The sequence below is a fragment of the Cornus florida genome, unplaced genomic scaffold, assembly GCF_030987335.1.
Source record: "Cornus florida cultivar Cherokee Brave unplaced genomic scaffold, ASM3098733v1 CherokeeBrave_3.0.0_Hap2_Chr11, whole genome shotgun sequence".
Classification (NCBI taxonomy): domain Eukaryota; kingdom Viridiplantae; phylum Streptophyta; class Magnoliopsida; order Cornales; family Cornaceae; genus Cornus; species Cornus florida.
This window is the reverse complement of record NW_026775581.1, coordinates 93695102-93721156: the sequence shown is the minus strand read 5'-3', so window position 1 is coordinate 93721156 and position 26055 is coordinate 93695102. Positions and strand designations below refer to the sequence as shown.

The 26055-nt window shown below is 33.5% G+C and overlaps 2 protein-coding genes and 1 pseudogene across 2 annotated transcripts; 2 read left to right on the top strand and 1 right to left on the bottom strand.

Moving 5' to 3' along the window:
• Window positions 1–2879: 2879 nt before the first annotated feature.
• Window positions 2880–6257, bottom strand: LOC132284190 (heat shock protein 83-like; annotated as a pseudogene).
• Window positions 6258–8881: 2624 nt separating this feature from the next.
• Window positions 8882–11225, top strand: LOC132284401 (uncharacterized protein At1g28695-like). Its single transcript, XM_059786513.1, has 3 exons — window positions 8882–9127; window positions 9508–9903; window positions 10510–11225. The coding sequence occupies exons 1-3, from the start codon at window positions 8978–8980 to the stop codon at window positions 11062–11064; spliced, it is 1101 nt and encodes a 366-aa protein (XP_059642496.1). The 5' UTR covers window positions 8882–8977; the 3' UTR covers window positions 11065–11225.
• A 3872-nt stretch (window positions 11226–15097) lies between these two features.
• Window positions 15098–21656, top strand: LOC132282414 (mitogen-activated protein kinase homolog MMK2-like). Its single transcript, XM_059784087.1, has 6 exons — window positions 15098–15478; window positions 17198–17327; window positions 18056–18193; window positions 19408–19740; window positions 20814–20997; window positions 21097–21656. Exons 1-6 carry the CDS (start codon window positions 15312–15314, stop codon window positions 21267–21269), a joined length of 1125 nt encoding a protein of 374 aa, XP_059640070.1. The 5' UTR covers window positions 15098–15311; the 3' UTR covers window positions 21270–21656.
• Window positions 21657–26055: the final 4399 nt, after the last annotated feature.

Here is a 26055-nt window from a genome sequence, read left to right as displayed (position 1 = left end):
AGAGATAAACCTTTGCAAAAAATTGATTGTATAGAAATAAATCAAGGGAACTCGACTTTTATGGCAGCATCAAGAGAGAAATCGAAATTCCATCCTCTATGATGCACGTGACCAGCCCTCGCATCAGAAGTTCAGAACTGAGACAATCGGAGGTGTGCATCTGGAAAAGCAGTTTGGTGGCAGCTTCCAAAGCATCAAAGTATGAATCGATCGCGTGTGGTCTTTCAGGAGGTCATCGAATAAAGTTTGGAAACGAGCCAAGCGGGAGTAAACGTGGGTATGGCAGAGGAGACCGCGGTGGACCTTTGATACGGTCGTCGACAATAATGTCATCTTCCTCAACACCGACCTTAGAGACGGCAGTGGACCTTAGAGATGGGAATTTGATCACGTGAACTGTATACTCATGCTTTATGGTCGCCGACATCAATATCATCTTCCTCAACTACAAATGGAGTTGCTCAGTTTTGGGTGGGTTGCAGAGAATGAGAATTGTGAGACCTTAGAGATGAGATGGCGTGAAGGGTTAACAATGGGGAGTTTCAATTTGGGGCCTTAAATCATTTATTAACCTAACAATAACAAGGGTAATATTGTCATTTAGAAATTATAATCTAGGCCACGTAATAATCAGATGACGGAACAGTGTTGCCTGGTGTTTTTTGCAAAAATTAGGATAGTTCATGGCGTTTATTGTAAAAATGAAAGTCTAGGGGGGGTTGTTGGGAGAGAGAGAAAGATCAGGGGGTTTTTTGCACTTTACTCTAAATATTAGTTAGACCACAAATTACATTTTCGTCACTTTTACCGTTAAAAATATACAAAGTGACAAATTTACCCTTGTTTTTTTTAATCCAATGTATGGGCAAATTTAAAAGACAATATTGCCCTCATTAGCTTTTCTCTCTCCTCTCTATACAGTGGGTATGGATCTGAAATAATCTTCTTGTGGGCATCACAATTCGTTGAATTTAGTAGGTTCTGTTCATTTTGAGTAGTGCTGGGTAGTTATCTGCTCTCACTTTTAATTACCTCTGCTTTTTTTTGTTTCTTTTTTTCTTTTTTAAATTATATATTATTATTATCTCTTCCGATTTGGGTTTAATGATTTCACCCTTTTTAAGCTTCAACATGAAGTGAACTTTGGTATTAGAGAGAAGATTTCATGTTCATGATGTATCAAGATGATGATGAAATCAAGAGTGCGTCTCTTTTGACCAGAGAAAGATATAGATTAGATAAAGCAAAAAGAAAGCCATGAAGGAAAGATGTCCACTTTGATGATGGTGGTGGCGGAATTCGAATCTCACCGGAATCCTTGGTTGCCATAAACCATGGAACTCAGGGTCTGCGGTGCAGAAAACACTCTCAACTATTTTTTTTTTTTTGATATTTAAAACTTTTCTCTTCCTTAACATTGAAATTAAATATATTTTAAAAATAAATATACATACTACATCCGTCTCAAAAATAATGTCACGTTTTCCGGAGGGAATATTTATTACCATATTTAATTTACCCTAATGCATTTAAAAGACATGAATTTGAATACTATATATATATTTAAAAAATTAAATATACAATTTCTTAACATATATATTTAAAAAAAAAATTATTTATAAATATATTTTATATTCAATTACATTGGACTATCTTGTGATCTCTGGACTGACTAATAGGGGAAGATTCCGGGTGATTCACTGAAGTATTTTGCACTTTTGCCATATATATATGAGTATTATATAGTGTCTCATATATAAATATATATAATTGTAAATTTGCAAAACATTTGGAGATAAATTTTGTTTTTTAATATATTTCTGTAGGCTAAAGGTTTTTTTAACAAAGTTACAGTTGGAGTGTGAGTGGAAAACGAAACAACGTTTGTATAATTTTCAAAAATTGTTTCAAGGTAATATATGACCAAACTTTCAATAAAATTAACCCAAAAAAAAAAAAAAATCTCACATAAATAGGTTATACCCAAAAATAGATGATGAACAACTTAATTTTATATTATTTTTTAAATACTTGTCCCAACTTTATTAGATCACGTTAGGTTGGATAAAGTTCACCCAACAATTTCACGTAACTGAGTTGGACATAAGCATTGATCCAATTAAAATACAAGAATCTTGTTGAATCTGTTTTTCGTAAGTTTTAATGTGGGGTTTGATATGTTTCAATCTCGGTGCAAAGCTTCCTCCATGCATGAGCCGGAGAGTCTGCAAGTAACAAATCAGTACGGAGAGTCTACTATATTGGAACTCTTCATGTCCTGTACAAATTCTTAACCAAAATTCTCTCTTTCTCACGCACATACACTGATCGATCACTTCTTGACAAAGATGAAGATAAAAAAAATGGACATGACCAAGCCAACTATAAGCGTCAATAGTCATGAAAAGATGGGCCCTTTCAAATCCAAATTACTGTTGCAAGTTTGCAACCAACATCAGAAGTTTGTGGTGAACAGAATCTCCAATAGTTTTCTGACTCTTTTATTAGATCGATATATACAAAAATACTTCTGGTGATCTAAATCAAAACAACAATTGGTAATGAAAACCAAGTTTTTAGAACATGAAGGCAGATATAAAAAAACTATAAAACTGCTCAAGTTCCATTTTTTGCACTCCCGCCCGATGACTAAATGTGTGACAAGAAATTTATATATGACTGGAATTAAAAAGCACAGCGCTCGTTTTTTTCTTGAGGAAAATTATCAATTCTGATTTTAAAGACCACTAACAACTAAAAAATTGCAATCAAACCATTGAATCCTAATTCCTCCAAAACCTTTTTTATGACACCAAGTTTTAATCCAATCAATTTTTTTTTAACAAATTCTGGACATGTAGTTATGTATCCAACACCCAAGTAAAAAACTTGGGAACTCAAGACTCATGTCATCAACTACATATTTTGAATGAGAGCATATAAGAATGCCTTCTTTCAAAATTGTGTGAGATGGCGCAAATTCAGAACACTAAAGTCTCCTTCGGTTCTTTACACAACTGAAAGTGCAAGACAAACCCAAAAAAAAAAAAAAAAAAAAAATGACAACAACAAAACATGATATTAATTTATAGGAAAAAAAAAGAAAGAAAAATCACGATTGTTTTTCACTTCACAGCAGCTTCATGTTGCTCATTCTCCGATGGCAAACATCTTCACTCAGTCCGCTTCCTCCATCTTGCTCTCCTCATTCCCCTCCTCCTCTAATTGCGGCATTTCAGCATCATCACCACCTGCAGTCTCATCTTCATCAATGCTCAACCCCAACTTCAGCATCCTATGGATCCTAGATGAAAATGTGTTGGGGTCATCAAGACTGAACCCTGAGGTCAGAAGAGCAGTCTCATAGAGCAGCAGCACCAAATCCTTCACCGACTTGTTGTTCGGGTCGGCCTCAGCCCTCTTCCTCAGTTCGTCTATGATTGGATTGTCTGGATTGATCTCCATGGTTTTCTTGCTAGACATGTAAGAACTCATACTGCTGTCCCTCAAAGCCTGAGCCTTCACGATCCTCTCCATATTGGCTGTCCACCCATACTCTCCCGTCACCAAACAGCACGGCGAATCCACAATTCTATCAGAAACAACCACCTTCTGTACCCTGTCACCAAGGATATCCTTCATCACTTTGCATAGGTGCTCAAATGACCTTTTCTTCTCCTCCTTTTTTATCTTCTCTTCCTCGGACTCTTCCTCAAGCTCCAACCCTTCTTTTGTTGCAGATACAAGTTTCTTTCCGTCATACTCCTTCAATTGCCCAACAACATACTCATCAATGGGATCAACCATGAATAGAACTTCGTATCCTTTCTTTTTGAGCTTCTCCAAGAAGGGCGAGTTCTCAACTGCTTTTTTGCTCGCGCCAATAATGTAGTAAATGTACTTCTGTCCCTCCTTCATCCTTGTAACATAATCCTTCAAGCTGGTCATCTCATCGTCAATCTTGGTCGAGTAGTATCGGAGAATATCAGCAAGCTTGGCCCTGTTCTGGCTGTCTTCATGAACACCCAACTTGATATTCTTCCCGAACGCATCATACAACTTCTTGTAATCCTCTTTGTTCTCAGCAATTTCAAAGAACATTTCAATGCACTTCTTCACAAGATTCTTCCTGATCACCTTCAGGATCTTGTTCTGTTGAAGCATTTCGCGAGAAATGTTTGAGGGGGAGAACATCAGAGTCCACTACCCCCTTCACGAATCCAAGATACTCCGGAATTAGCTCTTCACAATTGTCCATAATGAACACTCTCCGGACATACAGCTTGATGTTGTTCATCTTCTTTCTCGTGTCGAAGAGATCAAATGGTGCTCTTTTTGGCACAAAGAGTATGGCTTTGAACTCGAGCTGCCCTTCAACCGCAAAGCGCTTCCAAGCAAGAGGGTCCTCCCAGTCATTGGTCAGGCTCTTGTAGAAAGAAGCATACTCCTCTTTAGTGATCTCTTCAGGCTTTCGCAGCCAAATAGGCTTTTGCTTGTTGATGAGCTCCCACTGATCTTCTTCTTTTTGGTGCCCTTTTCTTTCTCTTCATCTACTTCCTCAACATTACCCTCCTCTTCCTTCTTGGGTTCCTCGTCTTCGTCATCACTGATCTCTTTCTCGATGGTCTTCTCCGTCCAGAGGTAGATAGGGTAGCTGACGAACTCCGAGTGCTTCTTCACAAGTTCCTTCAGCCTCCTTTCCTCTAGATACTCCAACTGTACAAACAAATTCAGATTGGTCAAATATATAGTATATATAGACGTGCATTTGTAATAGTCCTAATGCCACGAATTTACAATATCTTCAAGATTTGATCGCTATAATTTCAAGCAAATTCTAACAACCCAACTCAACCTCATTAGGATAAAACATATCTATTATAGTAATAAAACTATCCTCCTCCTAAACAGAATCTGAACTATCCAAATTTCCGAAATTAGGCCACATGCTACGAGTCTACAGCCAAACTTTTCCACCAGCAGTAGAGTTTAATTCTACATCTCATACACACAGAACAGTGGCCGTATTTTAATTTAAACTTTTAGAAAAATGTCAAAGCCAAATTTTACATGAATGTTTGATTTATTAGCTGAACCATTAATTTACAAAGCATAAATGATTAATAGAGATGCAACCATACACACACATAGGACCTAAATATCAATACAATAAAGATTTCAGTTTCAACTTCTCTCCATTGAGGAAGAGTACGTTTGTAATGTGTGTGCATAAATAATTAGTATATAGGTACAAAATTTGCAAGCATACATATATATCAATAATGATTGCATTTTTACCTGATCTTCCTTGAGGAATAGTGTGACCTTAGTCCCTCTAATCAGAGGCTCTCCATGAACGTCCTTAGTAACAGTGAAAGACCCACCAGCTTGAGACTCCCAGACGTACTGATCATCGTCTGGGTGCTTGGTTGTCACAATGACTTTCTCAGCCACAAGGTAAGCAGAGTAGAACCCGACACCGAACTGCCCAATCATCTCACATCAGCCCCAGCCTGCAATGCCTCCATGAACTCCTTCGTCCCCGACCTCGCTATCGTCCCCAAATTGTTCACCAATTCTAATCATCACGAAAATAACCCATTTCCGTCAATCTCAAAAACCCAAAATTAAAGTGACATATACAGATTGAAATTGCTTGACATATAGTACATTAGTACCTGCTTTAGTCATTCCAATACCACTGTCCCTTATAGAGAGAGTGTTATTGACCCTGTCTGGGATCATTCCAATGAAAAGCTCTGGTAGAGGATCGAGCTTGCTTTTGTCTGTCAAGCTCTCGAATCGAATCCTATCCAATGCCTTTAACAAATTTAACCCCAATTCAAACAAATAAAAGAAACCCATCAATCACACACACATATAATAGGAAAACAGATCAATGTTTGATTAACATATATACTGTTTATCTACTATAGATGCATGTGTATTTCAATATACATATATACATATATAGTGTTAAAGCTATAGAATCTAAATTTTTGCAACGCCTACAAGAAACAAAAAAAACTCAACAAATTTAGCCCAAAATCCGAACGGCAAAGAAAACCCATTACCCATATATATATATATATATATATATATATGCAGATGTGACTTACATCAGAGGCATTGCTGATGAGTTCACGAAGGAAGATCTCCTTGTTGCTGTAGAAGGTGTTGATGATGAGCCTGAGAAGTTGGTTGATCTCCGCCTGGAAAGCAAATGTGTCTGCCTCTTCCATTCCAACATCAGCCATCGATTCAAACGATCAAAAAATCAAAGGAATACACAGAGTATAGAGATAGAGAGAGATTGATTGATTTGTTTCTATTTCTGGATAATAAAAGGTCCTATTTATAGTGGAGAGAGAGAAGCGGTTCTGGTGGGTTCGGGAAGATGATGAAGTCATTGGAATTTGGAAGGATTTATTTCCCGCTTCTACTCTAGACTCTTCTCCCTTCTTCTTCGACTTTCCGGTTTTTCTCTTTTCGGCCAATGAACCTGAATTAAACCCGACAATGAATCGGATATGGATCTATTTAATGTGATTAGTTAATTTGGCGGTTTTTTATTACATCCATCTATTTCTGTTTTTGTTATTTTATTATTCAGTACTTGTTTCAATAATCTCTCCATTTAAGATTATATTTTAGTAATTAAAAAAATGTTATTTTTGTTATTTAATCTACTGTTTTATTACATGAATGATATTTTGATAAATTATCAAGCTTACACAAATTAAACTATATATAATATGTTAATTTGGTCAATCCGATTTTTTTGAAAATAAATTTATCATTTCTCAGTGAATAAGAGTTAAAAGAAGAAAAGAGAATGTACAAATATACTTAGGGATAGGGATGGCAATGGGCAGCTTGGGGCGGGGTTTTCATTCCCCATTCCCATTCTTATCCTCGTTTAAATTTGGCATTACCAAAATCGATTATTTTTTTTATCCCTAATTCTCATAACCGCCCCCGCCCCATCCCCCGCCTCCGCCTCCGCCTCCGCCCCCGCCTTAAAAGATAAGAATGAGTAGAGTTTTATTTAGAAGTGTATATATATATATATATATATATATATATATATATATGTTAAATCGGTAAGTACAATAACATGGCAAGGACTAATAGAAATAATTCCATATGTAATCTGGGCGGGGGCACCCCTTCCCCACCCCAAATCCGGCCGGTTTTTTTCCCAACCCTCATCCCCACCCCATTCAAATAAATAGTTCTTCAAATTCGCTTTAAATGGGTCGAGGGCAAGGCGATTCCCCCCAAAATTGGAATAAATTGCCATTCCTACTTGGGGGGACCAAGGCCTACACAAAAGTCGGCCAGAGGCCCATATGTGCTACAAGAACAAGAAGTCCACTACAGGCAAACAAAAGAAAATTCAATGTGTTGACAAACTCTTTTTATTTATTTTTTATTTAGTTTTATTTTATTTTCTTTTTTCTTCGTTCTTTGTAAACTATTTGTAAAATCAATTTGTGATTCACCTTATGAGAAATGTGCAAGTGTTTATTTAAACTTTGAATACCAGTACTTTATGTTTAATTATGAATTTTTTTTTAACATGACCAACTTTTATTCAATATTAACGTAAAGAAAATTCAATGTGTTGACAAACTCTTTTTATTTATTTTTTATTTAGTTTTATTTTATTTTCTTTTTTCTTCGTTCTTTGTAAACTATTTGTAAAATCAATTTGTGATTCACCTTATGAGAAATGTGCAAGTGTTTATTTAAACTTTGAATACCAGTACTTTATGTTTAATTATGAATTTTTTTTTAACATGACCAACTTTTATTCAATATTAACGTAAAGAAGGGCACATGGGGCCATGGCCCCCTATATTAAATAAAAAAATAAACAAACAAATAGATTTTTATTTTACTCTATTTGATACTGAGAAATATTAGTTAAATAAAAGTTTAGAAAAGCAATTAAAAAAAAATGCTTTAAAACCTATTGAAGAGATTCCTGGTATATATTTCAATAATGAAGAGATTCTGATGTTTGTATAAAATAAGAATTAGAAGATGCCGTAAAGGAATGCAAGAGATGTCCCCAATAAAGAAAAATAATAATTGGCTTGGATAGTAAGAAAATGAAGGAAGAAAAGACTACTACATTAAATACTATAATCCCGAATTCGATTTTTTTTTTAATTTTTTTTTTTTCGTCGTCATCGAAGCCTAAATAACAAAAAAACTGAAATATAAAATTCAAATACAAGTATTTAGGTAAGCTGAAATTTCATTTTTTTCTTCCTTAAAAGAGAAGGTGAGGAGTTTGAGCATCACACTAAACACTTGTGGCGGTGTGTAAGTATTTACTTTTAAATTAAAATTTTAAAAATATAAAAAAATTTGTTGTGTTTCGTGAAAGATAAAAAAAGAAGGAAAAAAACAAACACACACAACTGGCTTTGAACAAGACTTTTAAGCTACCGACAAAAAATTAATAGGGCCGGTGGTGTTTAATTAATATATGGTATTAATAGAGGGTCGTGTTCATTTATACAATATATGTTACGGTCATGTTTGTTTATGCAAATAGTGTTCAGTATATTATATATGTAAAATATCCGAAATATATATATATATATATATATGTAAAATAGGCCAGGGTTGGTTTATTTATGTATATTGTAAGTCTCATACATGCATCTGGCAGTATAAAATAAAAAATAATGACAGTATATACTATCGTTGATAGTCATATATAATTTGGGCCAAATTTTTTTTTTTTGGAATTTAACTTGGGCCAAAAATTGCATCATATAAACAATGGCAATAATTAATATTGTAATTTATATGAATCATAGTACTGTGGAACTAGCCTCAAATTTTAGGTTAATTAATTGCCTGATCTCCCTCATCTCTCTCTCTCTCTCTCTCTCTCAATCAAACTCTCTCTCTCTCTCTCTAAACTTCAATATAGTTGAGAGATTATCAGAAGACCAATATGGCTACTTATATCAAGAACAACTTTAGCAACATTGCCGGTCTCTCTTTTCTTTTTGTCGGCGTTGTCTATCTCATTTTCTGGTCTCCCATCATCACCTTCAAACCTTTCTTTTCAACTCAAAACCATCCTTACCCACAATCAAATTCTGTAAGTATACTTCTGTACGTACATACATACACACATATATATATATATATATATATATATATATTTGTGCATATATATTTTATATTTATATAATATAGAGATCGATCTTTTCTTTTTCTTTTTCTTTTTTGAACTTATGACTCAAGGTAGAGTGTGCAAAGTTGCCCCAAACCAAACACACTAAGTTAATTCAAGACCGACCGCCGTTTCGATGCCAGAACCGCGGGAAGTTTGCCCTGGATCCTATAGCTACGCCCTTAGCTAGAGCTAGAATAGAGACCATTAATTATGGTGTAGTGAAAAATTATATATTTGGATATAATATATATATATATATATATATATATATGATAATTAAGATTGATTGTATAATTTTATAGTTACAGCAGGATGTGCAGAATTTAGATGAGCTTGAAGTAGCATTGGAGAAAGCATCAATGTTCAACAAGACGCTTGTGATTGCCATGGTAAACAAAGCGTACGTGGAACAACACAACGACGACGTTTACATGACTATGCTGGATCTTTTTTTGGAGAGTTTTTGGGTAGGAGAAGAGACGAGGCCATTGATTGATCATCTGTTGCTCGTGGCAGTGGATCAGACGGCGTATGATCGGTGCAAATTCCGTGGGTTGCACTGTTATAAGTTGGTGACGGACGGTGTAGATTACGCGGGAGAGAAGCTTTTCATGTCGGATGAATTCATTAACATGATGTGGAGAAGAACTCTATTTCTGTTGGATGTCCTCAAGCGTGGCTACAACTTCATCTTCACGGTACATATACATACATAACATATATATATATATATATATATATATATATATATTGCATTTTTTAATTTAGAGGGTGATCATATGCTTATTCAAGCTATCTTTACTTATTTCTTAAATTAAGTGTCCTCTATGCTATTCTTTTATTTATTTATAAAACAATAATATAATATCTCTATTGATTATTTTGGATTTACATTGCTTAATGGATCTTTTGATTAAATTAATCATATACGTTTTTTTTTTTTTTTTTTCGATTAAATTAATCAATTTTAGCCTACTATTTTGGCCGCCGACAACAAAAACAAATACGTAATAGATTCCTTTGATGGTCATAGGATGTATTTTAATGAAGTCCAAAGTTAAGGCATCTGGCAAAGTCAACTGTTACCTTTTAGTGATATTTTTCTGACTTTTCAACTTTTTAACCTTTCAAAATACCTAGTCCAATAAAATAAAAAAACGACTAAGTGTTTAATTTGCTGTGTTTATTCATTTAAAAAATATCTAAAGGCATAAAAAAACTTTCTTAAACCCGAATTATATCAGCTAGAATATCTGTAGCGTTCTATATATATAATTAATTATATGATTTGTGTATGTTGACAGGATACGGATGTAATGTGGCTAAGGAATCCATTTGGAAGGCTAAGCAAGAACGAAAGCGAGGACATACAGATAAGCACCGACGACTTCAATGGCGATCCGTGGTCGGAATACAACTACATCAACACTGGTTTTTACTATGTGAGATCAAACAACAGGACCATCTCATTGTTTCAGACATGGTATGACATGAAGGACAACTCTACAGGGATCAAAGAGCAAGATGTTCTGGTGAGTTTGATATATAAGGGTGTGTTTAGACAATTAGGCCTCAAAGTAAGGTTCTTGGACAGCCTCTACTTTAGTGGCTTTTGCAAAGACAGTAGAGATATAACGGCGGTGACAACCGTCCACGCCAATTGCTGCCGGAGTATAAGGGCGAAGGTGGCGGATCTCGCGGCTGTTCTTCGTGATTGGAAGAAGTTCAGGAGGCTGATCACGGCTAGTGATCAAGCTATGGCTGCTGGTAATAGGACACAGACCTTCCAGTGGTCCAAGCACATTGGTTGTCACAATTCATGGAGAGTTGATCCTAATAATAGTACTACTTTAGGCTAGAGGCATGCATGGTTGATCAACTAATCTTTGATTGTCAATTTATTCAAAGTATATATATATATATATATATGAAGAAGACAAATCAAACATTTTATTGTGTTTTACATATCATTAATTTTGAGAAGGAAGCATTTTTGTTGCTGATTGAGTTTGAAAGATCGAAGCCTCCAACTTTTCTTCGGGTATATTATTATTTATGAGCTCAAACAAATTTATGTTTTTGGTAGACTAGAAATGGATAAACAATGAAATGCATCCCTCATTTTCTTTCCTCAATCAAACAACAGACATTGCATATTATTTATATAATTATATTCAGCACTGCAAGAAACTTGCACTCACTCTGTAAGAACTTGAATCTTCAAACTGTTATTTTAAAAAATGATAAAAATATTAAATTACAACATTATGAATTGCCTCTGTAATTGGTTTAATACCAGTAGAGATAATAGATATAGATAGATATCGTAAATTAGCATTCACAATTCACAAAACAAATTGAAAAATGATACTGTATTTAAGCTCACTCGCCTTTAAGTGAAGGGCTTTACAGTCATTTGGTGCGACAAGTGGGCCAGAACATCAAGGTCCACATAAATTTTAGTGACGGTCCAGTTTTAACTTTCAAGACGACATACCTGACCCAATAAGTTGATAGACTACCTTGCGGCATAGTTTTGAGGCCCAATAGTGTAGTGTGGACCGAATCTGGGAATTGTTTGGGTGCGGAAAAAATTCTCAACCCAGTTGGACTAGTCGATTGGTTAAAGCCCAACAAGCTCGACAATGGGCTTATAAATCTTGGACCAATAAAACCTTATTCGGTCCATCTGGCACTAATTGATGTCAATGATAATATATATATATATATATATATATATATATATATATATATATTCAAAACTATGCTATGGAATGGAGTCTTATATTGTCAATTCAAGCTGATCAGACCAGTTTATGATGATAATGAAGTGTGCAGCAAAAGAAAGGCTGAGTTTCATAGGCTTCTCAAAAGCTGAAGTAAAAGGTGTGAAAGCTAAATTCTCGTGATCTCTCACCCACCAAATCCATTAAAGGGGTTGGTGATTGTCATGCTTGTTAACTTCTAGAGATAACAAGAACTTTATTGTTCATAATCAACAAACTGTATAATATAGCAAAATAACCATTCAAAATATTCAAGAAAAATAATAATAATAACAATTCAAAATATGTTATGGATTTTGATCATATGTTCCATAATCATGGTTCAGACTTTGTATGTAAGCCAGAATTTGTCAACTTCTGCCTTTTGAGTTTGTCACTTCCAACTTTATTGTTGAAATATACTTCTTATGTACTGGACCTTAGAATTATTATTGGTCGATAGAAGTTCTGCATTTTACATCAATAAGTTGACTTTGTCCACATTTTTAACCTTTAAATCAGGAAGTTCATATATATATAAATATATACATTTTTATGATGAAAATACCTAATAAAATATAATTGGACAATGGTTCAATGACCAAATTAAATTTGTACCAGTCCATCATTTAGTGCCATTTATTTAATGAGCAGAGACTCGAGAGGGATGAACTTGATATAGACTTTTATATTACTTGTGGAAAACCTATTCTTAGTGTTTTCAAACTTATAGCATTGGGTAGGGGATGGTTCTCCGTATTTATGAATATAAAGACTACGTGGGTGGGTTGACATGACTCTTTAGGGCATTTTCAATGTGCTTTCTAAATTTGTCACATTAGTATTTTTTCATAACCACGTCAGCGTTTTAGAATTTTCAAGTTTTAGCTATCGGATGTACTCCAATAGTGCATTTTCGCTCTCCAATAATATTAATATTTTTAAAATTTAAAATAAAATTTATTTTTTAACTTTTTCTTAATGGCTATATTTTCTTATTTTTACCGAAAACAAAGACATATTTTATTTTAATAAAAAAATTATATTTGAAATAAATAATGAAAGGTTTTTAATATCATTTGAAATAAACAGTGAAAGTTTTTTTTTTTTAATAAATAAATATGTATATATATTTTTAAATTTTTTTCAAAAAATAGATTTTTGTGCCAATATAGCCGTTAAGGCACTATTTAGGTCAGCCAAACAGTCCCTAAATCAACTATATGTCAATGGGAATATTTTAAAAACTAAATTTTTTTTTTAAAAAAAAAACACTTTTCTCTATTTTTTTTTAACTTTTTTTTCCCAAACAGTGCCTTAACGGCTCTTTAGTTCAATTAATTTGAGGGAAAAAAAAAAAGAGACAAAAAGAAGCCAAAAATTTGTTTTTTTTTTTTTTTGGGCAAACATACTCTTATGAATAGTATTCTGGGTTAAAATATTGTTTCGGCCAGAATTAAAAAAATAAAAAAAAAAAACTGATGAGGGCCCACATGGCAGGCTCCCAAATCGCCAATAGGGTCGCAAAATACTACAACCCATTCTGCTATCTAATGGGTGGGGCTTAATTTTTGGCTACTCTATTAGAATAATTCAATTTTTAAATTTGGTCCAAAATCGCCGAAAATTTATCCTTTAAACCTAATTTTTATGTATGTGAAAATATAGAGAGTCACGTTAATTTGTTAGACTGACATAGACTCATCATATTTGTGATTAGCCTGTCAAAGAAATATGATGTTGGCTACAAATGTCCATAACATAGTTTGATAAGATCCACTAATGAAAGAGAGAGATGGGCAAGTGCATTAAATAAATCAGGTAATTAATTAATTAAGTGGGGCTTGCCACTTGGCTCGCTACAGAGCAAAACACTCGCTATAATACTCGTCATACAATATGCTCTTATAATCTCACTTTTGATGGTTTGAGTACGTGCACTGATTCCTACCACTCGTTGCTTAAAAGATAAAAGAAAAAAAAAAAAAAAAAAAAAATTGCTGAAATTTTTATAAGAAAACTATCAGCGTTGTGTTAAATGCAAATTATTCAATCAATGAGCAAGGTGATGAGAAAGGCCTCCGGTAGAAGATTCACATAACCTGCTTTACAGATATTGGATGGATGATGATGGGTGGTTGTGGATATTAAAGTTTGAGAGAGACTTGGAAAACTTCTTATTTTAAGTTAGGGTGGTTGAGATAGGGAAGTTATTGACATAGAATAGTACTAAGAAGGTTTAGGAAGAAACTGCATATAATAAAACATTTTGGTTCTATATATAAATTTGACAGTATGAAATTAGAATATTAAAATTAAAAATTGTAAAATTAAAAAAATTATAATTTAATTTTTTAGTTGTTTTTTTAAAATTCTACAAATTTCAATTTGACACCCTGACAGACAAATAGAAACAGTGACAATTGCTTGTAAGATGCATGTAGTCTAACAATGTTAACGATAAAAAAAAATGTTAAATCTAGGAAACAAGTCTAGCTAAATTAAGTGTTCTATTAAAGAAATACTAGCTTCTATCTTTGTGGTGCATAAAATCAGACAGATTGATAAGTTATGGTCATGATCGGCCATTATGATGAATTTTTACCTCATATGATGAATTCAATGATATTGAAGTGAAAATAAAAATAAAAAAATAAATATTGAAGTGATGGATTTAATCTATTTAAGGAAAGGGCATAGCTAATTCCAACAATTTAGTTATTATTATTATATAATGTAATATGGATAATAATTTAGAATTTGAAAGTCTAATTCCTATTAATTTTTATTAGTAAGAGCTGTCAACGTACTATTATTAATATTTTTAATGTCACAATAACATTAAATAAATTTTTTTTTAAAAGATCAAATAAGCATTTTGTGTACCACCATATAAGTTTTTGGCTCCCATCATTTTCATTGGTGACAGAGCTGTGATGGTCAACAATAATGTGTTAGTAATTACAGACGTCAATTGAAACTTTCTGATGACAGATCAACGGTTAGTAGTTACTATGCAAACCCAGGAACATCATCGTCCTTTGTCCTCGTAATCACCTTTTTTTTTTTTTGGGAAATTTAATCACCTTATTTTCCTCCCACGGGCCACGACTTATATATATAAATAGTTTGTATATATAACATATATATTTGGTAAAACTTAAAAGTTGGCTTCATTTCACGGATATTCAAACCATGTTCACATAAACTCACAGATTCACAGACACCCAATAAATTAAAAAAACTAGTAAATCTACCCACACGGTTTTTCTGAAGTTTTAAAGAAAAATTTGCGATAAATTGAGCTAGGGCTCGCCTCTGGAGTTTCAGAAACTGCGATCATGTCTGTGGAGTCGAGTTCTGCTCCAAGTGATGGTAATATCAGAGGCGTGCTCACTCATGGCGGTCGCTACGTGAAGTACAACGTGTATGGCAACTTTTTTGAGGTCACCAACAAGTATGTCCCTCCCATTAGACCAATCGGTAGAGGTGCTTATGGCATTGTTTGGTAAGTTATTTTCAAACACATGTATGTATATATATGTATTGTACATGGTATATGTAGATGTGTTGTTTATGTACCCAGACGTGGAATTTGAAGTTTGGTTCTTGCTGGATTTGTTGTGGGTTAATTTGGGTTCTTTCTGTTCTTTGTTTTAGGACTTTATGTGGTTATGAACCCCCAAAGTACAAATTTTTGGTATTTCTATTAGTTTGTTTTGCTTGAATCTCTAATGGGTCTTGGGTTGTTTTAGTAGATATGTAGATCTATTATTTATATATCCAAATACCAAGTTGAAGTTTGTTTCTTGCTGGATTTGTTTTTGGGTTAATTTGTTGTTCTTTCTTTTCTCTGCCATAGAACTTATGTGGTTATGAAGACCCAAAGTTCAAATTTTAAGTATTTCTATTAGTTTGTTTTGCTTAAATCTCAAATGGGTCTTGGGATATTTTAGATAGGAATATTTAGATGTTTTATTTATATATAATACTAAGTTGAAGTTTGTTCCTTGCTGGATTAGTTTATGGGTTAATTTGTCGTTCTTTCTGTTCTGTCTTTGAACTTCTGTGGTTATGAAGGCCTAAAGTTCATATTTTTAATATTTTATTCGTTTTTTTTGCTTAAATCTCAAGTGGGTATTGGGTAATTTTAGATAAGAATATGTAGATTATTATTTATAAATCCAAATACTAACTTGAAGTTTTTGTTTCTTGCGGGATTAATTTTTGCGTTAATTTGTCGTTCTTTCTGTTATGTGTCTTAGAATTTATGTGGCGATGAAGGTCCAAAGTTCATATTTTTAATATTTCTATAAATTTCTTCTGCTTGAAACTCAAACGGGTCTTGGGATATTTTACATTTCTCTCTATTTTATTTTATTTAAAAAAAAATTGGGATAACAGACAGTGCATAATCAAGGATAAATTACTAAGTTTTTTTTTTTTTTAAAAGAATTGTGAAAATAAGTGATATATAACAGTGATATGTTCATATAGCAAATTTATAGATGACTGTGTGATGACCCTAACTGGGATGAGCTTATTGCAGAACAAACTTGGGTTTATAGGGATGATCGCATGGATGTAGGAGAAATAATTTATGTTTGTAATTGCTGATTATTAGATTTTGACTTGTGACAAAATTGTTAATTTATTGAAAAAGTCTTATATCATTGTCTTATTCACTAGGGAGTTCATAAATTTTATATACTAGCAGCTTTGTCTGTTAGATTATTATTGATGACTTTATCCAAATGTTGAAGGATATTGTAGGATATTTGTAAATGCTTTAAACTAGTAGATGGCTTTGTCTTTTGTTTTCTATTTTTATTTTTTGTTGTATAGTAGTAATATGATGGATTTTGAATTGGGTTTAAGCATGAATGTGCCTCTGTGAATTTAATATACCATCATCCTATGATACATAATCATATATTTTCCACGTTAACTTGGTGAATGTTTTTGTATGCCGAAAAGCTGTTGGATATTATACTGATTGTACTTATGCTATCATTACAAGCTTATTATCTACTCTTGTTGCTTTGGGAATCTGTTACATGTTTCCTTGGTGTTCAAAAGATAAGATGTTTATGGCTTATCTTTGTGCAATTTGAAAGAGTTCTATAGATGCTGTGTTGTTTTGGTGAGGCTTCTAATTCCTTAGACATATAACAAGTTTCAGCTTTGGTAGTAGAGTGGAAAATGACGTCATTCCTTTTCTGTTCAGTGCTGCTGTGAATTCAGACACACACGAGGAGGTTGCTATTAAAAAGATTGGGAATGCATTTGACAATATCATAGATGCTAAAAGGACATTAAGAGAAATTAAGCTCCTTCGCCACATCGATCATGAAAATGTAAGTTCAGTCCTTAGCAGTTCTTTATTATATTAGTTGACTAGGTTCTTTGATCATTAAAAGTTCTTTGAGAGTTTGTGTCAACAGAATTGTTGCACATCATAGTAATTTATGCCTCCTCTTATCCCGTGCTATTCCCTGAAAATGTGCCACCAACACATTAGATTTGTGGGATTAGGAGTATAAAACACGTGTTTATATTATTTGAGAGAGTTTTGTGACCAAACAAAAAATTCATTGTTATCTTGTTAAGTATCGCTCATTGTATCTACATCCATGTCACCATGAACACAACTGTGATGGTGTCTGCTAATGAGATTTAGAACATTAAATAGGATTTTATGCTAGCTAAAGATCTAGTTCAATTATTTTGTAAAGAAATTATTATTAGTTTCTGTACAAGTGCCCGTCTTTCCTTTTGGGATATTGAAGCTTTAGATTGAAATAGCTACTTGTACTTACTGTTTTTAATGTGCCATGTGGGTTGATTAAGTGGTGGGACCGTATGGACCTCAGTAGGCTTGCAATTAAGATTTCTGTCTCTCTCCGTTTCTGAAGCATCCTGGAATTCATCCACTTTATGGAAACACTCTTTCAATTATAACTGCCAAACCATATTATTGCGAGAATCACTAGCTATTGATATTATTATTTCAAGAGGTTCTGTTATAATTACTGCACTTTGGGTACAAACATTTGATTAGTACCCCATTCTTTCCCTGCCACAGGTTATCGCTATCAAGGACATAATACGACCACCAAAGAAAGAGGCCTTCAATGATGTCTACATTGTTTATGAACTGATGGACACTGATCTTCATCAGATCATCCGTTCTAATCAGCCATTGACAGATGATCATTGTCAGGTTTGACAGTGACAATTTTATGCGCTTTCATATACCTTGTCATTTTAACTGATTTTTTGAATTCTACTAGTTTGTCTGTATGGGCATATAATGCTTGTCTCTTTCCTGCTGAATACAAAGTTGGTCATTTTTTTTAATCCACGTGGTGTGCTTTAATTTATTACTTTCTGATAAAGGTGGATGAAATCAAATAAAGCAAAGCTGAAGCTAGAAAAAATTTACTTGGTGATTATCACAGCTACTTAGACACAGAAAAGGTTTAATCTGTCAAAAACTTGACACAGTATGTAACTAGGAGAAATGACCGACTGCACGATATAAATCAAATTACCTGTAGTGAGTACTGCACATGCATGAAAAATTAATTTATCTTGGCAGTAGATTCTAGTACAAGTTTCAAGATTTCAAAGTTTATAGGAACTTAAACAAGCTCATCAGACTTAGAGTAATGATAAAAGCAAATGTGTTACATTTTCAAACATGCAGTGATGAAAACATGAAACGTGATTCCTAAGACCTTTTAAACGAGTAATTCCGGAAAAACCTATATCATCATTTCAAATGATAGAAAATTGGTGGAATGGGGATCGATGATTTCAATTTCACCGGATATTCTACTAATGTCATATTTGGTTGCAAAATAAACATATAGAATTAAAGACAATGTTCCAAGCCATGCATTTTAGGATTTCAGAGCTTCCTTTCATTTCGTGTATATATATATATATATAGCAATTATTTGAGTGTAATGTACATATTATATAACTGTTGTGGTCCCAATAGCAATTGCTGATCTTTTCTGGCCACTTTCTGAATTAAAAAAGAAGAAATGATTATTATACCCATGCTTCAAAATCGAGAGCTACCTTAACAATGTTGCTACCAAGTTCAGAGAGTGACCTTTGCTACCATCCCTTTATTATGACTAGGACAGGACACTTAACGTTCCCAGTGTTGCAGGTGCTACTATTGTGTAGATTGGTCAAATTGATTTTTTTTTTAGTACAGTATAATTTTTCTTGTTTTTGTATCATGTCTAGGAAATCATCATACTGTTTGTTCTGAAGTTTGATTGCTAAGCTGACTATGCCTATCTTTTATTAGTACTGTTTTTTAGTATCCGTTCTCAATGTACCTGGCATTTGGTTATTACCTTACTGCCTTACTGTGGTTGAAATTGCAAATGGGACTGATATTTCATGAAATTCCTGCAGTACTTTCTGTATCAGCTGTTACGTGGACTGAAATATGTACATTCAGCACATGTCTTGCACCGCGATCTTAAGCCTAGCAATTTGCTTCTGAATGCAAATTGTGACCTTAAGATAGGAGACTTTGGATTGGCAAGGACAACTTCTGAAACGGATTTCATGACTGAATATGTTGTCACCCGTTGGTATCGGGCACCAGAGTTGCTCCTTAACTGCTCAGAATACACTGCTGCAATTGATGTTTGGTCTGTTGGATGCATACTTGGTGAAATCATGACCAGAGAACCTCTGTTCCCTGGCAAAGATTATGTTCATCAGCTGAGACTCATTACAGAGGTATGATTTCTGGGACTTTCATGTAAAGTTTATTATGCAGATCCAAGATTCTGGATCCGTGAAAGAGAGTCAAGTACGTAGTCATTTTTATTAAATAATACTTAGCCAGAAAAGTTGGCCAGCCTGGTTTTGAGGTAAATCTACTCTTCTTTGCAGATTCCTTTGGCTTTGTCCGCTGTGTGTGTGTCTGTATTCCTATTTTAGTTTTGTTTTGTGCAGTTGTGAATAATTCCCTGTTAGAGGGGTATTACCAACCAGGCTGAAGAGCCTGTGGTGTTTCAGCTGCAATCTCCTGCGATAGTCGCAGCCCTTTCTGATACCATCAGACTGAATCTTAGGGCTAGTTTGGACTTGTAATTCTTCAAATTCTTAGACCTTTCAAATTTTATTTTTTATTTTTTATTTTTAAAAGTAGGATAAAATTCTCTCAATTACTAATAAAAGGAAAGCTAATGAAAAGTATATTAAATTGTAGTGGCTTTCTGATCACTTATTGCACCCTCTGGTTGGGTAGGAGAGATTGAGGGACATGAGAAATTTCTTAAAAATTTTCCTGTTCCCAGGAATTGGTTCTTTGGGCCTTGTTGTAAATCATAGTCTTAGGTGATGCTAACAAGGTAAATTGACGTCATTTTTTCTTACTCCACGGATGCCTATTCCATGAAACTTTTGCAAATCATGGCACGGGAGCACTGTCATCTAAAATTACTTACTTGGACAATGAATTCGAAAAATAAATGAATCATCAATAGAATACAGAGGCATTTGAGGATGAAAGTATAACTAATCTTTAAGCAGTGACACATTTTAAAATGCATCAGCTAGTATGGTTGTCTGCCACATAAAGGATAATCATGCCAAAAACCCAAGCTTGAATCTAATTTTGCAGTCATGTTACTACTGATTTTTTTATTTTGAATTGTTGGTGAATATCATCTTAAACTGTTCCCCGCCTGAAGTAAAGAAACCATGAGAATAATCTTTTTTTTTAATTTTTAATTTTGACTGTTATTATTATTATTTATTTTTATTTTTCTTGTAACATATTGTGCTTCATTTCTTCTTTCAAATAGCTATTAGGTTCACCTACTGATGCCAGCCTTGGATTTCTTAGAAGTGATAATGCCCGAAGATATGTTAGACAGCTTCCACAATACCCAAAGCAACAATTCTCAGCTAGATTCCCCAATATGTCTCCTTTGGCTGTTGATTTGCTTGAGAAAATGCTTGTGTTTGATCCCAACAAGCGCATTACAGGTACAGAGGGATTTTAAATATTCGACACATCTCAAGGATATTCTTGGGAGTCCGTTTTGTTCACTTTCTGATTGTTTTATTTTCTGTATCTGCTAACAGTTGATGAGGCTCTTTGCCACCCATACTTGTCATCTCTTCACGATAGCAATGATGAGCCCGTTTATGCCAGGCCATTCAGTTTTGATTTTGAGCAGCCATCGTTCAACGAAGAGAACATTAAGGAGCTCATCTGGAGGGAATCAGTGAAGTTCAATCCAGATCCAATTAATTAGGAGACTGATTGCAATGGTTTGCATATGCTGTAGAAATTTGTTGGGAATAACTTTAACCCTGGATATAATGTATTTATATCCTTGGCAAGAGTAGGTACACAAGATTAAGGAGATCAAGCAGAGCTGGTCAGAAGGATTTTGGATCTCAATTTATCAGCAATGAACCCAAAGCATTTGATGATGTGGGTTCAAATATCGGCTGGACCATCTGGTAATTTTCTCTAAGCTGAAGATGAAGCCAGTAAAAAACTGGTGATCATGTCCATGATTACCAAGGGACCTTATTGTTGTAATGTTTATTGATCTGACTTTCTTACTCTTCCCACTAGAATCGATGTATGAATCCTAGCGCTGTTTATATATTGGATGTATGTGCATATTTATTTACTTGTTTGCATAATAATATGCCAGAGTTCTGCATATTGTGATAACAATTTGCTGGTCACATTAGCTACAAGGAAATCTTTGCAGAGCAAACTGATATTAGTGTTGGCCCTTCTAAAACTTGAGCAGCTCATATGCGATAGAAGCTTGCTGGATACTTGGCTGTAGAAGTTGGAACCAACCTAATTACCCAGCTCGTATAACCTCTCCTCTCTCAAAGAGGAGGTGAGGAGTTCGAACCTTCTTGTGGGACATTTGTGTTTGTGTGCGAGTATTTACCTAGCAGGCTAACACACACACAACGTGAACATGAGGAGGGTATGAGTTTTTGTAGGACTAGTTAACTTTTGGATGTGCAGGAACCATCACATTCTCACCAACCATGTCAAGGTAATAGATAGTCTGGATCACAGGAAGTGCTTTGGGATCATAGTTATTGAAAAAATGAAAAACTGCAAGTGAAAACGTGTTTGGTAACCATGTTTTGGGTTTAGACATTCTAAAAAAAAATCAAAACCGAGTTGCCAGTTCCTTCACAATCTAGGGAAAAAAAATAGCCTTCACAATCTGGAAAGCTTCATTTTGAAGCTTTGGGTTTGAATTGTGGGACTGTAGACAAAGCCTCCGATCACCGTAAAGCAAACACAACTCTCTCTCTCTCTCTCTCTCAACCATTTCTCTGTCTGAAGCAAACACAACTTTGTTGTATATTTTATTTTACTTTAAGTAGCACTTATTTTTTTTTAACTGAAATTCAAAAGATGTTATCAAATTCAATAATTTGATAAATGTTTAATCAATTCAAAATTAAATGTTGAATTAGATTTTATTTTTTATTTTTTTGAACACACCTTAACTCATTTGAAATAAATCATTTCCGGTGGTTTACAATACTTTACAAAGAAAATCCATGAAATATAGATGGGAGTGTGACTCACCTACAGGAAAAAAGAAAAAAAAAAAAAAGAAGAAGAAGAAGAAGAAAAAAGAAAAGAATAAATTTAGTTGAGCTCGTTGCACCGTGCCCTGCGCATTTTGCTCTCTTCTAGAGCAGGGCATGGACCTATGTCTCAAAAGGTCTAGTTTGGGACAGGGCGAGTCGTGTGGTGCTTAAAAATCATGGGATCAGCCTGGCCCAAGCCCAAATATAGCCCTTTGCACTACTATATACCCTAAAAAGGTTCAATGTTACAATCGTCCAATATATATATACCCTAAAAAATTCATTGTGGGAGTTATTCAACTTATTTGTCAATATATATATATATATATATGTGTTTTGAATTTCCAAAGAATTGACGCACTCATTTGCCCTTATGAAGACTTGGACTTTCACCATTCACTCTTAAAGGTATAAGATATACCACTAAATTACAACATTAGCGTATTAGCTCATGTATTTCAATGCATATCTCATTCTTTTTTTTAATTTATTTATTTTTTAATTAATTAGGAGGGTGTAACATCTTGTTATAGCTGGTATTTCAAACCATATTAATTTAATCCCAAAAGTAATACAATAGTACACCATATCACCTGTCTTGGGTTGGTTCTTTCTTCTTATTTTTTTACTTTTTGGTACACACATCATGATTATAGTGTTCATTACTTGCAATTAAGGAACGGTCAAATCCTACCCATGATTTTACTTGTCCATGTTAAAGATTGTTATTTAAGTATTTCACATCATTAGCTTCAGAAAACTTTTCCAAACTAACAATGTGAATTTTTTAATTTTAGATGGGTAGCGTTGGAATTTCAAAAGCCCTTAAAAAGTTAAAATCCTGGATATATTATTATACTATATAATATATTCCATTAATAGAAAGCTAAGTGAAATTTATTAAACAGGTATATGCAAACCAAAAGCCATAGAGGCAAGATGGTTGAAGGCGCCCTAGAAAACAGAAGAACGCACCCTCATCTGCAAGAGAGAACCACTGTGACAAACATTTTCTTTAATTTCTTGGAGTCACTAGGTCTACTCATTTTCCTATAGACTTTTTATATCGGTCAACTATGATTAGATGCTGGTACTTTTTCCATCAAGATTCCTAATTTTCGCTACAAGTGTTTTTTTTTTTTTTAAGTATCTTTGGTTGCGCTTCAATTAAACGTCGTTTTAATGCACATACAATAACACATTACTTCAAGAATCTTTGTATTGGTCAAATATGGTTAGATGCATATAAGTACTTTTTTTCCATCTAGATTCCTAATTTTCGCTACAAGTTTTTTTAATGTCTTTCATTTGATATTTGCTTCAATTCGACGGGGTTTTAATGTACATACAATACATTCATTCAAAGAATCTTTATATGGATGCTTATACTTTTTATTCATATTTCGATTTCCACTACAAGTTTTTTTTTTTTTTTTCTCTTTCAGTTGCTTCAATTCAGCTCGTTTCAATACTCATATATATACTACACATTGCTTAAAATATCTTTATATTGGTCCACTATGGTTACATGTTTATACCTTTTCCATTCATATCTAATTTCCACAACAATTTTTTTTGTTTTACCATCTTTCATTGTGCTTCAAATCAACGGTCATGCAATATCAATAATTTATAATACTATTTACGATCAATAATGTAACAAATACAAAATTATCATTAAGTCGAGAATGCGGCACACACAAAAGAATGGTTATATACTATTATATCACCTAAAAGTAGGTCAGACTTGTCAGCTCTAAATCTACATACCATCCAGCAAGACTAGCATGTAGGCTGTACGCCTGATGCTTAACCTAATTAAATTCCCTCCTTGTCCCACCAAAAACACTCAGTGTGCACTCTGAAATACCAGAATAGAAAAAATGGCTATATATATATATATATAGGATGTTGTTTATGACTAGTGCATCAATTACTTTTCTTTTTTCTTTTTTCTTTTTTCTTTTTTTTTTTGTATGCTTTTTGGTAATCAAGCTTTACATTAAAGATCATGAAAATTTATTACAAGAGATCAAGGGGGACAAACCCTGGCATAAAAAGAGAACCAGAACCACCAATCTAAAATGAAAATATAAAAAGGAACAAAAGTGGAGCAAATTAATGAAATACAAAGCATGAAACTTGCCCAGAGAACAAAGGCACCTAGCTAGCTATTAGAAACTTTTAAAGGCAATGATCCTGAAAATACTGCATCAATTACTTCTTTGTAACACAGAACAAATTTATCGAAATTTTACTGAGAAATGTACTGAAAATCTGGGAAAATAGATTATTTTAAAGTTTATTTCAGAATTCAATCATCTCTCATCTTCAACCATGGTATGTTAATACAGATATATCATTCATTTTGTATTAGTAAACAAATATAAGAATTAACTGGAAACCACTAGATAATCATTTTCCTGGAATGATGGGTTTTCCTAGCTAATTAATTCAGAAAAGGTTTCCTACTTCAAAACAGATATATTGTTGCATGGTCCTCTAATTTAAGTCAAATGGTCTTCTGAGATGCATGCGTTCAACAGATATACTTCTTATAGATATGATCTAGCTTTTTTTTTTTCTTATTCTCATTTTGATATCAGATGGGTTTTACAATTTCAGGAACTAGGCAAGTATAGTGCATGCAGTTAATAGGAATAAATTATATATATACAGTAATTTCTAAACTGAGCTGTTAGATTAAGCAAGACATAGATAAAATTATAGCCATTTTCACTTCTACATACCCTAAAAAGGTTCAATGTTTAAATCGTCCAATATATAGACCCAAAAAAATTCATTGGGGGAGTTATTTGTCAATATATATATATAGTTTTGAATTCGCAAAGAACTGATGCAGTCATTTACTTTTATAAAAACTTGAACTCTCACTATCCACTTTTAGAATTATAAGATATATCATTAGGTTACAACACTCTCGTATCAATTTATGTATCTCAATGTATGTCTCTGTTGGGAAATGTGCAAGTTTTAAAAAACTTTTCGAGGGATTTTGATTCATAGATCTTGATTCATCACATAAAGACAAGTTTTATACAAAAATAAAATATGATGTATCATTCAATTAATAAATTGAATATTTACATCAAGATTTGAGTAAACCTTATATCTCTCATCTAAAGTGAATGTTCTCACTTATTGTAGATCCCGTTTGCTAAATGTCTTCTACTTGGATCTCCATTTTCTTCGTAATAGTCTAACCTTTAGGAATCGCTCATAAGTCTCCATGAATGACCTTGGAAAATTAGGCTTGTGGGAGTCTCCATTAGATGAGAAAGCAAACCCTAAAATCTAGAGAGAGAAAATATATATTCCTTTTTCTTTTCCAAAAAGTCTCTCCTAAAATATACATGAACCCATATATATATAGGCAACATAAAAATCAGAAAAGGAAACAATAAATCATTCTCCATTTCTAATTCACATATCTCAAAT